The sequence below is a fragment of the Artemia sp. Qi Xiang Cuo genome, chromosome 5, assembly GCF_049724085.1.
Source record: "Artemia sp. Qi Xiang Cuo chromosome 5, ASM4972408v1, whole genome shotgun sequence".
In the NCBI taxonomy this organism is placed as follows: domain Eukaryota; kingdom Metazoa; phylum Arthropoda; class Branchiopoda; order Anostraca; family Artemiidae; genus Artemia; species Artemia sp. Qi Xiang Cuo.
In genome coordinates, this window is record NC_142798.1 from 17,964,295 (window position 1) to 17,977,787 (window position 13,493).

General features: G+C 35.0%; 1 protein-coding gene across 1 annotated transcript; it reads left to right on the forward strand.

Moving 5' to 3' along the window:
- The first annotated feature begins 2,505 nt into the window (after positions 1-2,505).
- LOC148951894 (uncharacterized) lies at positions 2,506-13,120 on the forward strand. Its single transcript, XM_089088756.1, has 2 exons — positions 2,506-2,681; positions 10,184-13,120. The coding sequence occupies exons 1-2, from the start codon at positions 2,679-2,681 to the stop codon at positions 10,697-10,699; spliced, it is 519 nt and encodes a 172-aa protein (XP_088944882.1). The 5' UTR covers positions 2,506-2,678; the 3' UTR covers positions 10,700-13,120.
- The last annotated feature ends 373 nt before the right edge of the window (positions 13,121-13,493 follow it).

Consider the following 13,493-nt stretch of genomic DNA (forward strand, 5'->3'; position numbering starts at 1 on the left):
TGTACCACAGAATACGATCAAATGCTACTGGCCTTAACAGCCAAACTTATCTCTATCAAAACACACCCATTCCAACAGTAATCAGCCCTCTTTGCCGCCTATGTCAAACCTATGATGAGACCATCAACCATGTTCTTTTTGGTTGCCCTGTGGCAACTCTCAACCATAAAAAAGAATGGCTAACTTTATTTGCTATATTCAAGCGCCTCAAGCTAACCCCTAATATTGACCAACTAACACAAAGGAGACACTCTTCAACTGATGATGCTGAATTGTTCAAAGCTGTCTTTAACTGCCTAAATATAGGTGGTTTCATCAATGATGTATAAAGCCTATTATTGAATAATAATAGTCTAATCTCTATATTTGATTTCCCAGGACACCCCTGACATAATCATACAATACGAAAAAGGTTAAATGGATTCATCCGAAGCCTATAATTGAAGAAGAAGAAGAAGAAGAACTAAATACTTAATTTTATGAATTAATACTTGGGTGTGCATTTATTTATCTTTCAAGTTGGGAGCTATGGGCGCTATGGGTTCTTGGGCGCTAAAGTAAATGTTTTGGGTTCTTGGGTGCTTTGGGCATACTGGTATTAGGGCTGCATTTGCACTCACTAGAAGGACACACTACAAAATTCTAAGTGCTAGCCTACTTTAAAACATTCTAAAATACTTACTAGTCTCATTCCTTGAAGCAAACCAGTAAGCTTTACCCAACATCTCTTCTGTGCTATGGCAAATAAATGCCCTGAGTTATATAGGCCTATAGACAACTAATTTTCTAAATGGAACTCTTTTCTTCAAATTGATTTAACAGCAAATGGCTTAGGGTGGGGGTTTGGTAAAATTAACTAGTTTACCTTAAGGAACAATATTAGGCTAGTAAAGATTTTAGAAACTTTGAAAGTAGGCCTAGTTTCTAGAATATTATAGACTATTGTTTCCTTCTTGAGAGCACTAATACCACTCTGCCAGAGAGAAAATTAAAAATATAAAAGCTAGTATTATGTTCATATTGGGTTCTGGTCATGAGAAGGCATGGGCACTGTCAGCCCTACTCATGTCAATTTTTGCTTTTTAGTTTAATAGTAAAATATTCCACTGGCATGTTAATAAATTGAGAAGGAGTAGTCAATCTGAACTTGCCCCAGTTAAAGATAAGAACAGGGCCAAAATTACTGATAAGGAAAGATTTAAAGAGAGATGAAAAGAACATTTTGAGAATGTGTTAAACCAAGATAGAGTTGCAGGAAAAGCTATGGAGGAGAATGAAAAGTTTGTGATACCTTGGATGTGAAGGAAGATTTGTTTTGTGAGAATTAGTGACAGTACTAAAAGGATTAAAAAATAATATGGCTTCAAATGCTGATAGTGTAGCTACTTAGTAAATATGTTACTAAAATATGGTGGTGCTGAGGTTAGGAATAAGTTACTGAAGATTATGAATATGATTTTTGAAAAAGGGCAGGTAACTAAAGAGTTCAGGAAACCCTTGATTAAACCACTGTATTAAGAAAGTTAATAAGAGTGAGTGTGGTAATTATCAAGGCATTAGTCTGGTCTCTGTAGGTAGCAAATTACTTAGCAATATGATACTTTTTAGACTGAGAGATGCTGTAGACAAAGTTATAAGAGAAGAACAGTGCAGTTTTAGAAAAGGTAGAGCATGTTTCTATTAAATGATGAAATGAACTAAATAGGAAATAAAGATAGCAGTTGGTTTTGTATTAAATTAGGAGTTAAACAGGGTTGTGTTCTATCCCCCTTTTTATGGATAAATGTGATTGACTTTGCCTTAAGGAGCAGAGGAAAGGCAATGGAAGACCACAGAATCCAATGGGGAGGAAAAACTCTCCTGAACTTAGATTATGCTGAGGATTTAAGCATCCTAGATGAAAGTGTGAGCAAAATGAATGGAATTTTAGAGTTTTTGCAAGTGCAGGGTGCTAGGATAGGTTTGAAAATTGATGTTAAGAAGACTAAGTCACTAATGCTAGGAATAAGTGAAGATAAAAAGGTGATGCTGGGTAATGAAAAGATTGATCAGGTGGACAGCTTCACTTATCTTGGTAGTATTAATAGTAAAAAGATAATCAAGACAGACAAATTGTTTAATATGTAATGACATTCATTCAGTGAAATCTCAGTAATTTTGGATTTATTAACATTACAAAAGAGGAAATGTTTAAGATATATTTTGTTTCCAGTAAAGTGGAAATGATGCTGTGGCTTTTAGAAGACTTGGGTGTGTTAGTTCTACTCCTCTTTGTGGAAATTTTCAGAGTTATTTCTGTTTTGGATGGGTGCTTCCCTCTTCATCTTATTATTTGAAGACTTCCTAACTAGCCAAACACATTTTTAAAATATAAATAATTGTCATTATAATCACACTTCATAAGTAGCCTATGTATTTTTTCACATGTTTTTTTAGGTTTGTATAGGGGGGGGGGGCAAACTCTTTTATTGGAGAGTTCATCCTTTATTGCCTGGCTGTAGATTTGTATTTAGCCCAGGGGTCTCTTAAAGGTGGTCTTATTTTAATGGACATGTTGCTTTTAAAGTACTAAATTTGACATTATATCCTAGGACCCTTCAGTGAGACAAGCCACATCTACAAATGTCGGACCTCAAGATGGCCTGGAAAATTACAGTCCTTTTGAAAATCAATCAAACATGGTATGTTTGCTTTTTTTTGGGGGGGGGGGATAATTATTTAACATGCTTGTGAATATCTTCTTTAAAAAAATATATTATTCACAGATTGAGTAGCCTAGTTCTGAATGACAGTGCTTGGTTTGTAACAAAGCAATTGTGGTAAAAATGTCTGTTTGGAGTGCTTCTTCTTTTTGCACCTGAAAAATTATATAATTAGCCTACTTTACACTCAAAAGAAAGGATGGTGAAAAATGAATTTTCTTTCAATGTAACTGAACAGTGACTGAGTTGCTTAGTGTTTTCAAAATTCTTGTCACCAACAAGATTCCATTAGCAATATTCTTGTTAAGATTGTCCTGAGGCAAAATTTGTTAAGCAGGAGAAATTTAATGCTTTTTCTTAATCATGAAGCTAAATTAAAATTTTTGAATTGTTTTGCATCATCATCATTTTTTTTTTCAACTTTGCTTGTGAGTTTGCATTTCTTTGGAAACTTGTCTATCCCAAGAAAGTTTTTTTTTTATTAAAATATTAATACAGTTTGTCTGCTGAGAGTGGTTTTGCTGGATCTGCTTTTATAAAATTTGGAGAAAAATGAGTTTTAAAATTTTGACATTTGTATCTCAGAATCGGCTGTAGCTACAATGCTGATGTCTTACAGCAATGTCAATTAGACCATTCGAAAGGGAATTTTTCTTTTACATAAGTAAGCGTTTCCAGATCTGTTTCTCCAAAATTCCAAGAAAAACAAGTTTGAAAATTGTGACATTTGAATTTTAGAATCAGCTGTAAATAGAGCGCTGACGTATTACAGCAATGTCAGTTAGACCATTTGAAAGAGATTTTTTTTTTTCATACAACATAGCGTTTGTAACTCAGTTTCAACAAAAACTGTTATTTCCAGCAAAACCACTCTCATCTGACTAGTTCTCTTCAACTACCAATATGGAGAAGTAAGACTCCTTGCAATTAAACCATGGCAAAACCTCTGAATAATTCTGATGGTTGACACACTGCATCTTTGTTTTTGGAAGCTTTTGAAATTTTCCTCTGAGACAAAAAAATTCTAAGCATTGCTGGCAGATTTGTCTAAGGGGAGTCAAACTTAAAACAAACAGGAGGGGTGACCTCCCACATCCCTGCTCTACACTGAAGTTTCAAAAGCACTGGTCAAATGTAATATTCAGTATAGCATAAATTGAACTCTTGAGCTAAATGTATATATGCACTAACAGTTGTGGATATGCTATTGAGGGGATACAGGGATTGTTCAATTCAATTTAAACCCACCATTTCAATTCATATAATTCAACTATTTGTTACTATAATTTTTCTCTTGCAATTACAATTCGATTACAGCAGTTTTTTAATTCAGTTTTAAATGTATTTTCATTAAGAATAAAAGGCTAAAGATCCTTCAGAATCATTGATGGCGTATAGGATGTCAAATTGATGTTTCAGTTGCTATGTCTTTTTTTTGCAGGGATAAGTAACAAGTCTGTTGCTCAACCTTGTAGCAGCTGGAATTAAACCCAGGGCCCTTTATTGCCAAGTAGAGAATCAATTCACTGTTCAAGCCCTGAAAAACGTTTCTTAGGACTATTCACCAGCCTCCAAGATTTGCATCAAAACTTTCCATCCTGTATACAGAAATAACTGGATTTCTTTAGTTTACAATTTTTTTAATAAGTTCTCAATTTTAAATAATACTAACAAACCTTCCCATATTCTTAATTTTATATTACTGGCTATTGACAGTTACCTACTGCTGATATAAATTGCTTTCTAGATCAGTCTGTCATTTATATGTCCTATTTCATGACTTTTTGATTATGACAATCATTTTTTTTTGCTTGAGTTTCAAATAATTTAAATTGTTTGCCAAAAATTTTTTTTTTTTTTTTAATCCCACCTCCTTGGTGAAATAATAATCTTTTTCAAATAATTTCAAAACTTTAATGTCACCTACACTAATTTAAAAACGACATTTATTTTTTAAATTGGGTATTCAAACAATATTGATGAAAACACAGTCTGCTGCTATAAATCTTTAACATGATAAAAATTTTTAATAAGGAGTATTAGCCTTCATTGTCATTCTTTGTATTTTTATAATATATTTTCTTTTTTTTTCCCCTTTTTCCCTTTTACCCCTCATCTTCATTTTTCTCCTATTAAAAAAATAAATTCAACAAAATTACAAACTTCAACCAAGTACTATCACCAAAAAACGTCTCTTCCTCTATTTTTCCTCCTTTATATATCTGAAATTTAAAAAACTTAATTAATCCAATATAACATTTTCATCATCCTAACTATAAACTCCCTTTTTCAAAAAAGAAAAAAAAAAATTCCCTTTTTACCAACTAAAATGAATTAAGGCAATCAAATACAACAGGTTACTTTCCGGGGCGTACTACAACACAAATAAAAACAAAACAAAATAAAACGCACGGCCTGCTTGTAGGATGCACCCCCTCCTTAGGAGTATCCTTTGGCGGTGGCTTCAGTTACATTCCAAACTTTATATTACCCCTTCAAGCTTCCATCAAAAAAAAAAAAAAAATAATAATAATAAAAAAAAATAATAATACAATTTGAACCATTCTTCCCTTACAAAAACCTCAACAAACAATATAACATATACTTAAACAACACAATACTTATTTAGGAAGAAAGGTTCTCACTGGGTGCTTTTGGTAATTGTTGGGTACTCAACCGTTATATAAATGTCACTTAATAACATATTGTGACATTAATATGATATTTTATACATTTAATTTAAATTTGTTATAAATGCTAAGATTTACGCTGCGAGCGAAAGCTTATATATAGTTAGTCTTGGTAATTATTATATTAAATTCAACCTCTCATATAAAACGATCGAAACAACCACCTTTTTCCCAGTTAAAACATTTTGTTCCTTTACAATTACCACAAACCTGGGTTGATTTTAAACCATGCTTTTTGCAAGAACACCGCAGCGTCGAAATCATGCCCTTGCAATTATAGTTGAATGCTGAGAAAAGGAAAAAGGGTACCGGTTATCTATCTGAATACACAGGTCATAATCCTCCTTGTCGCCCAATCAAGCCAAATCCAAAGAATCAAGTTGAAACTCAAGTTTTTCCCACGCTTGTACATGGAAGTACGCTCGAAGTGAATGATACTTGCAAACATTAATTGTTGGTGGGAGCGTTTTGCCACTACATACTTCCCAGAACCAATTTCAGGATTTTACTGCAGCAAACCTTGTCAAGAATTGTTTTATTTTCAGCAGTCTTAAACATGATAAGCATGGCCTTCTCCAGCATTATTGATTTTGCCTTTTTTAGAAGCTGAATCCAGTTATACTCCAGCGATATCCAGGAAGTTTTTCTTCTTTTCGCATGGTTCAATGGTATAGACTTTCCTATAACATAAATTTGAGCAGTTGAATCGTATTCGAAAAAGGAATAGAGGAAAATAATTTTGTTGCAAAGGGTGTCACCAAGTTTCAAATGGCTGCCACTATGTCCCAAATCGACTTCCAGTTTTCTGTGACTTCGACTCGGAATGGAAAAATATTGTTTATAGTCTCACTTTGCGTGGTACAATAAAAGGACTATTATATCCGTATCTTCTCCTCTTAAGACAGTGAGTTGGCACTCTGCCGACTCGACTTTAGTCATCACAATCAGTAGTTCAGCATCGGCTGGCGACTGGTACACTGAACTACGTCCCATTGTCGACGCATTTGGTGCAGATAACCGCGTACGTGTTATGCTCTCCCCAGAAAACGATGGAGCCCCACCACATAGCACGTACTGAGGTTTAAAATCTTTGCCTATGTAAAAATTTGTCGAGGAAGAACTTCAGAGCCTGTGGCAGTTTATCTGGTGTCTGTCTCGAATAATGTATTTTATTTTGCCCTTCAGCAACTCAGCAGCTGCGCTAATAATGTTCATTTTCTTCTGGTTTTCGTCAATGTCATTCGGCCGTGCATCAAAGTGTTGCAATAGAGCATGAGTCATGGGCCTTAATGTAACAGCACTAGCCTCACCGTCGGTCTCTGCAATCACTACTCCAACACTAAACTTATGCTTGATAAACTTCTTTGTGTAAACACAGGCTCTTCTGAGTCACCGAGAAACTCACTCGTTGTGTTGACCAAATCACATACTGTCAACTGTTCGTCATCATTCGCTTTAAAGAACATTTTGTCAGATGCTTCTAATTCAAAGTCGCTGTAACATTTTTTATGGTGTACAACGTCTGCTGCATGCCGTCTAAATTTGCTACTAGAATTCGAACCTGAACTTTCTCAGAATAGGGACCATTCCGTTTTTGACAAAGTGCCACTAGTGTCTCACCGAACTCCGTTGTACGAGCGCGAAACGTGTTTCCTGCGAGTATTCTTGAAAACCACTCTACCCAAACAAAATAAGCAATTGGTTTTGAAGTTGAATTGTTGCGTAAGGAGACTAGAACTCTTACTTGGGAACTCATTTTGCTTGGCTGAGAAACAAAAATGCTGGTCAACACTTTTTGCATTTGTGTAAGAGCTTCGGTATGACTTGGGAAAACAATTCCCCACAACAGTTTGTTTTCGCTTTTCAATTGATCTGTTTATGCATCTTGCTTAAACTTGAGCTACAACAGCTTTTGGCTTCAACTTAAAAAACTCAACTTTTTGAGAGTATTCTTGAAAACCATTCTACCCGAACAAAATAAGCAATCGGTTTTGAAGTTGAATTGTTGCGTAAGGAGACTAGAACTCTTACTTGGGAACTCATTTTGCTTGGCTGAGAATCAAAAATGCTGGTCAACACTTTTAGCATTTGTGTAAGAGCTTCAGTATGACTTGGGAAAACAATTCCCCACAACAGTTTGTTTTCGCTTTTCAATTGATCTGTTTATGCAACTTGCTTAAACTTGAGCTACAACAGCTTTTGGCTTCAACTTAAAAAACTCAACTTTTTGAGAGTTAGAGTGAGACACTCTTCAGATTCGGAATCAGCATATACTTTTTAGTCAGGTAGTAAAAGAATCATTTATGTAGCAATTTGTTAGAAGCCGACCCACAGTTTTATTAGACTAATAGCCTAGTGTTATTGTTAAAAAAAAAAAAATCAATCACTATTTCATTACTAACGACTATCAAAAATAATTTTTTGAAAAATAATTCCTTGTTTTGGTATATATTCACAGAAATCTATTGCATAGAAATCTGACATGAACTATTGGATACGTTTTGGTCTGATGATCCATTCCATAAATGATCATAATGAAAATGAGGTACGACATATGTATATGCATGCCGTTGGAGTGAGGAGGGGTCTTAGTCCCCCACTTCCGTCCCTACACTTACACACTACATTGATTATTTGCATCGTTGTGATTTCAACATGGTATGATATAACATCCTCGCCTTTCAACTAAAATGTACGTATATATAGATTTTCTTCATGCAACGGACTAATACCAGTTTTGTCAACCCTATCATAGCCCTGCCTATCACAACCCTGCAAATATGCGCTTTTTTGTGATGACATTTCTCAAATAGAACAATTTGAAGACTAATAAAAATAATTTTAAAACTCGTGAACAAGATTTTGTACTACGTTGCCAAAGACCTTCAAAGAGGAGGAAGCTATTTGCACTTCCGTCTTTTGGGCTGGTTGCAAACAACAGAATTTTGCATGATTGATTCACTTAACCATAAATGGAGATTCAATGACGGTTAATTTACGTGTTTATAATATATGGCGGAACAATATTCGAATTATTTACTAATTACCATAGACTTCAAGGCAGGAATGATTGTGATACTAATGCCTATACTTCGTCATAAAAAAAAACAAAAAAAAACAATGACTAATTTGATCAAAGAAATCAAAGAAACCAATTAATGCATATCTTTGATATTAACAATGATCAAAAACTTTTATATTATAACATAGGCTACTCATTTATTTTACTAGATTTATTTTAATAATTTAGTAGCTTTGTACCTTAATTCACTGTCAGTTAATTGATGTATTAAAGGGATAACCTAGGTCAGGTTTAGTAACATTATAGCCAAGTTGTGCCAGGTCAAGAAGGAGATATGTTCGATAGAACATATACAAATATAGGTCAGAGTAGAGGTTAGTAGAAACGGGCCAAACTACTACAATTATTACGAACATGTTAGCTCTTGATTGTCAAAGAAACCATTTTTCGGATTTTTTCCATTCACTAGGACTCTTCCCATTTTTATCAATATATGGTATTTTATCCATGGCACCAGTTAGAAGATAGGATAAGGGGGCGAATATTTGCCTCTCTAGCTTTGGAAAAATACGTTTTTATTGTAGTTTCATTGAAAAATACCTTTTTTTGGTATTTTTACTGGTAAATGTCGACAAATTTACTCAACCTAGATTTTGAAAAATATATTTTGTCCCCCCACTATTTTCGTGAATCAGTCCCCGGCACTCTATCCTCACTTACAGCACATTTTTATATGTCTTAGTTTTTTACCCTTTTTTATGTTTAAGCGACCCTTTTAATAAAGAAATATTTCAGCCTCTTCCATGGAAAAGTAAGCCTTTTACGTTAAATCTGTACATTTTGGAGTTCTTCTCAGTTTCTTTTTTTCTTTTCACTGATAGCCGCAATTGATATAAACTTAAATGCATTCTAAGACCACACTGGCTATACATGGCGTATGAAACAAGGAGAAGAAAGGATATAATAAATGGAAATTTGATTTATTATATCCTTTCTTTTCTGTGTTTCATACATAATATAAACTTTATCATAATTTTGAATAGTACTTTGTAAAAGCAAAATGTAATTAAATCTTTAACCCCAAAAAGCATGCACTTGAAGATATATACAACTTCCAAATATAACGGAGACACGGTAAGGGAGAAGACGATAAAAGAACAACAAAATTTTTCCTGGCTAATTTAACCTTGCTCAAATGAGGTATTTGTCTTCATTTTACTTGCCACCTAGTAACGTTAAACTGCAATTGTTCGTAACTATATTTCACTGGGAATGTAATTTAGTTCTGCGTGACCAATTTGGCACTGCTCTGGACGGCCGGAAAATGGTTGTTCAGTACACGTTTCTTCTCCTAATGTTATTTGAAGCGTTCCGCCTCATCAGCTTCAATGATATCCCATTCATTTTTACTTTATGAGACCCAACAGGCACAAATGATTTCACGGTAAGGGGGAAATATGTATTACTCTAATTTTTAAAATCAACAAGCTATATGAAAAATTATGAGTTTTTTTTTTTTGGGGGGGGGAGGGATAAAGGGAGTTAGCGAATTTACCAGCGGCATAAAACCCGTTTCCGGTTTTTCTAACTACAAGTAATTTGGTTTCTTTGCATCTCTTAAGCAAGAAAGAAAATTTTTAATCCTTTTAAATTAATGAGGCTTCCATTTATGCATTGTTGTTATATAGATGAGCAACCTCCTTTGACTCACTAAAGCAAGGAAAAGCTTCAGATTGAAAATACTTCAACTGTTCTTTTTATAATTTCAGATTCCTGCCCAACGTTTTGCAGGAGCTCAGCCAAGACAGTTCATTCAAGCTCCACAACAATTCCTTCAGGCTAAACCCAGACAATTCGCTCAAGCTGCTCAGTGTCCTATTCAATTTGTGCAACAAGCACCCCGACAGCAGTTTTTACCTCAGTCATTCCAAAGACCAATTGCTCTGCAAGGAAGGCAATTACTGCTACAACCCACCCAATTTCAGCCTCGACAAATAATTCGCCAACCTCAACGATCTCAACAAGTTTTTCGGACCCAGCAACTAATTAGACAACCTCAACCTTCTCGGCAAGTTTTCCTGCCCCAGCAAATAATTCGACAGCTCCAAGAAGTAGTACAACAGGCACCGCAATTTCAAAGCGCGATACAACCGTTGTCATTAAATCAAGCAGCTCCCATAGATCAAACCCTGCCAAGACAAGCTATACCCCAACTCATTGTACAAGCTTCAAAAGTTCAGGTAAGATTAAAAGACTACACAGTAGGTTACTTGACCCGGGCATAAAATTAATAAACCACTAATTTTATTTAGCTAAACTGGTTCTTCTACAGCGTCAAACCTTCAAATTTAGTTGGAATTGGGAGTCACAAGCTTACATTGAAACAAAGCAGATTCTAGACTTTCGGGATATAATTCTGGAAATGTCGCTATTGAAATTCAGAATTAATTTTTCTCTTTTCTTCGTGAAATATTCATTTTGATTCAATATTCGGAGATTTCATTGTAAATTTTGCATGTAGAACTACATGCACATGTAAAACTTGGTCTTAGAACTGCATTTAAACACACCCAGGGGCAACGTGATTCATAGGAATGGGAAGACTTTTCTTCCAGAATCTAGGATTTCAAGAAGTAAGAGTAATTGTTCTATTTGTGGATTGTACGAAGTCAATTCTCGAACAAACCTAAGAGCGGTGGTGGAAGGGGGTCCTTAAGTTCTTTTCCCTGCGATATCTACCATAAGAGGTTATCAGGTTTCAGCAAAACCTGTCAGAAATTAAGAGAGCTAATTTCAATATTGTATTTTTTTTGGGTCTGGACCTGATTTTAGAGGCTGCCTAAATTTTTGCCAAAATAGCATCTATCACATGGTTTAAGCAAGTGTCCCAATAATGCGTTTTGGGGGTCCATGTCCGACCTGACCCTTCTGAGGGGTAGGGGAAAAGGAAATACTTAAATTCTTGTTATTCAGTACATCTAACAGAAGATTACGTCACAACACAACCAAATATGTTGGGAAGTAATCCAACCTCCAAGGGAGGAAGAGGGTCCTTATATTCTTGTCAACACACCTAACATATTAGGTTCTGAGACCTCAATACAATTTGATGGAAAATGAGAGCTACTGTCTTATATCATTTTAAGACCCATAGCGGATCCTATATTTTTTAGAAATGGAAAGGGGTATATATTTTTGTAATTGGGACGTATAATTTAACGGTTTGTCAGATTTCAACAGAACATGGCAGATAAACGAGAAGTAATTCAAAAATTGCACCTTTTTGGGGTCCAGGCCCAATCTAACCTTTGTAGGAAGGCGGGGAGGTTAGGGCTATTTTCTAGCCATTAGGAAATCTACAAGAAAATACAGTAAGGACACAATGTACTTATTGAGACGGACAGCTAGTATCCTAAGCCCCTCAGGGGGCCCGAGCCTATGCAGCCTCAGCGGGCAGGTGAGGATACAATCTTCTAGTCATTAGGATATGTCTACAAAAAATAATGTAAGCTTAACCAAATTTAGTTTGAAGTCATAGCTAATGTCCTAATTATGCATTTTCGAACTACGGGAAGGATTTTAAAAAACGTGAGAGGCTGAGGAAAGGGGGGTCTCTAAATCCCTTTCGTCAGTAGATCTACTAGGAAGAGGAGTCATACCCAAACCCAACCAACTTAGAAGGTTTAAACTTTTTGGAAAATCAAAGACAAAACATTTTTATCCCAACAAACACAGATTTCAAGTCATCTTGCCCCCCCCTCCTCTGAAACACCAACTGAAAATTCTAATTCCTTCCACAGACATAACTGTAGGTATACCATTTGTGTAATTTGGAAACTCATAATGTCTTTCCACCTGATTTGATATTTCCCCTGTATCAAAATTTTAAATTCCTTTTCTCATACCCCCCACCCCCGATCCCCACAATTCCCACCAGTTTCAACTCGATTCCTCGAGCCATTATCAAGATATGGCAAATAAAAAATAGCGAGGAAGACCACACTGCCTTTCCATAACAAACAACAAAAGCACGAAGAACAATAGGGAAATCTTTTTGCAAGACAGTGGCGATAATTTGAATGAATATTTCGGCCCTTTGTTCAAAGACCGTCCTAAGCAAGACAAAAATATATAAAAGAATAAAAGAAAAAAGACTCACAAAAACATGTGACCAATAAAACCAAAAATTTAAAAAATTTTAAAGCAGTCCTAGCATCCTTACTTCAGTGAAGTTCAACCAGGACTGATAAGAAGTAAGGTAAAACAAGGCGATTCAATGAGATGAAAGAAAAAAAATTTAAAAACACGTTCTTATTGCTAATCCAGCCTTTTTGGCAGCTAACCTCAAAGGTCTTTTTGTGACTGGTTCTGTGTCAATGTCTATTGGTTTTTTAAAATATTTTGTAGGATCATTTTTAATTAAATTTGTGTATAGAGCATTTAGTGTACATTCCCCCAAGTCCCTATTTAAGGAAATATTTATTCCTAGGTCATTGCTAATAATGGCGGATTCATCAAAAAGTATATTGTGGTTAGGATTTTCAAAAATATGGCTACCTAATGCAGAATCAGATGAAACAGCGGAAATATTAGAATTTAGAGCTTTGACTATATCATCTTTATGCTGTTGTATGCGTTTTTCTAAATTCTGGTGTGTTCTACCTATATAATATTGCCACAATCGCATGGTATTTGATAGACCCCTCTTTGGCGAGTGACTGGGGTTTTATCTTTACCGGAATTTAAAAAATTTATGATTTTAAAATAATTTGTGAATGCTGCATACAGATTATTTTGGGTGCAAACTTTTTTAAGATTTGTAGTGATTTTTGGGATGTAGGGGAGGTAAATTATGTTTAAGGGCTTGTCAGAAATCTCACTTGGTAAACTATCATTAATTTTACGGGAATGTGTTTTCAGTCTACAGTTTATTACGCTATTAATAAATAAAATAGGATACCCATTTCTAAAAAGTATGTCCTTGATAAAGTTTAATTCTGCTGTGACGTGGGAATCAGAACAAATGTTTAGGGCACGATCGACGAGGGATATTACGACTGCTCTTTTAACTTGTGGGGG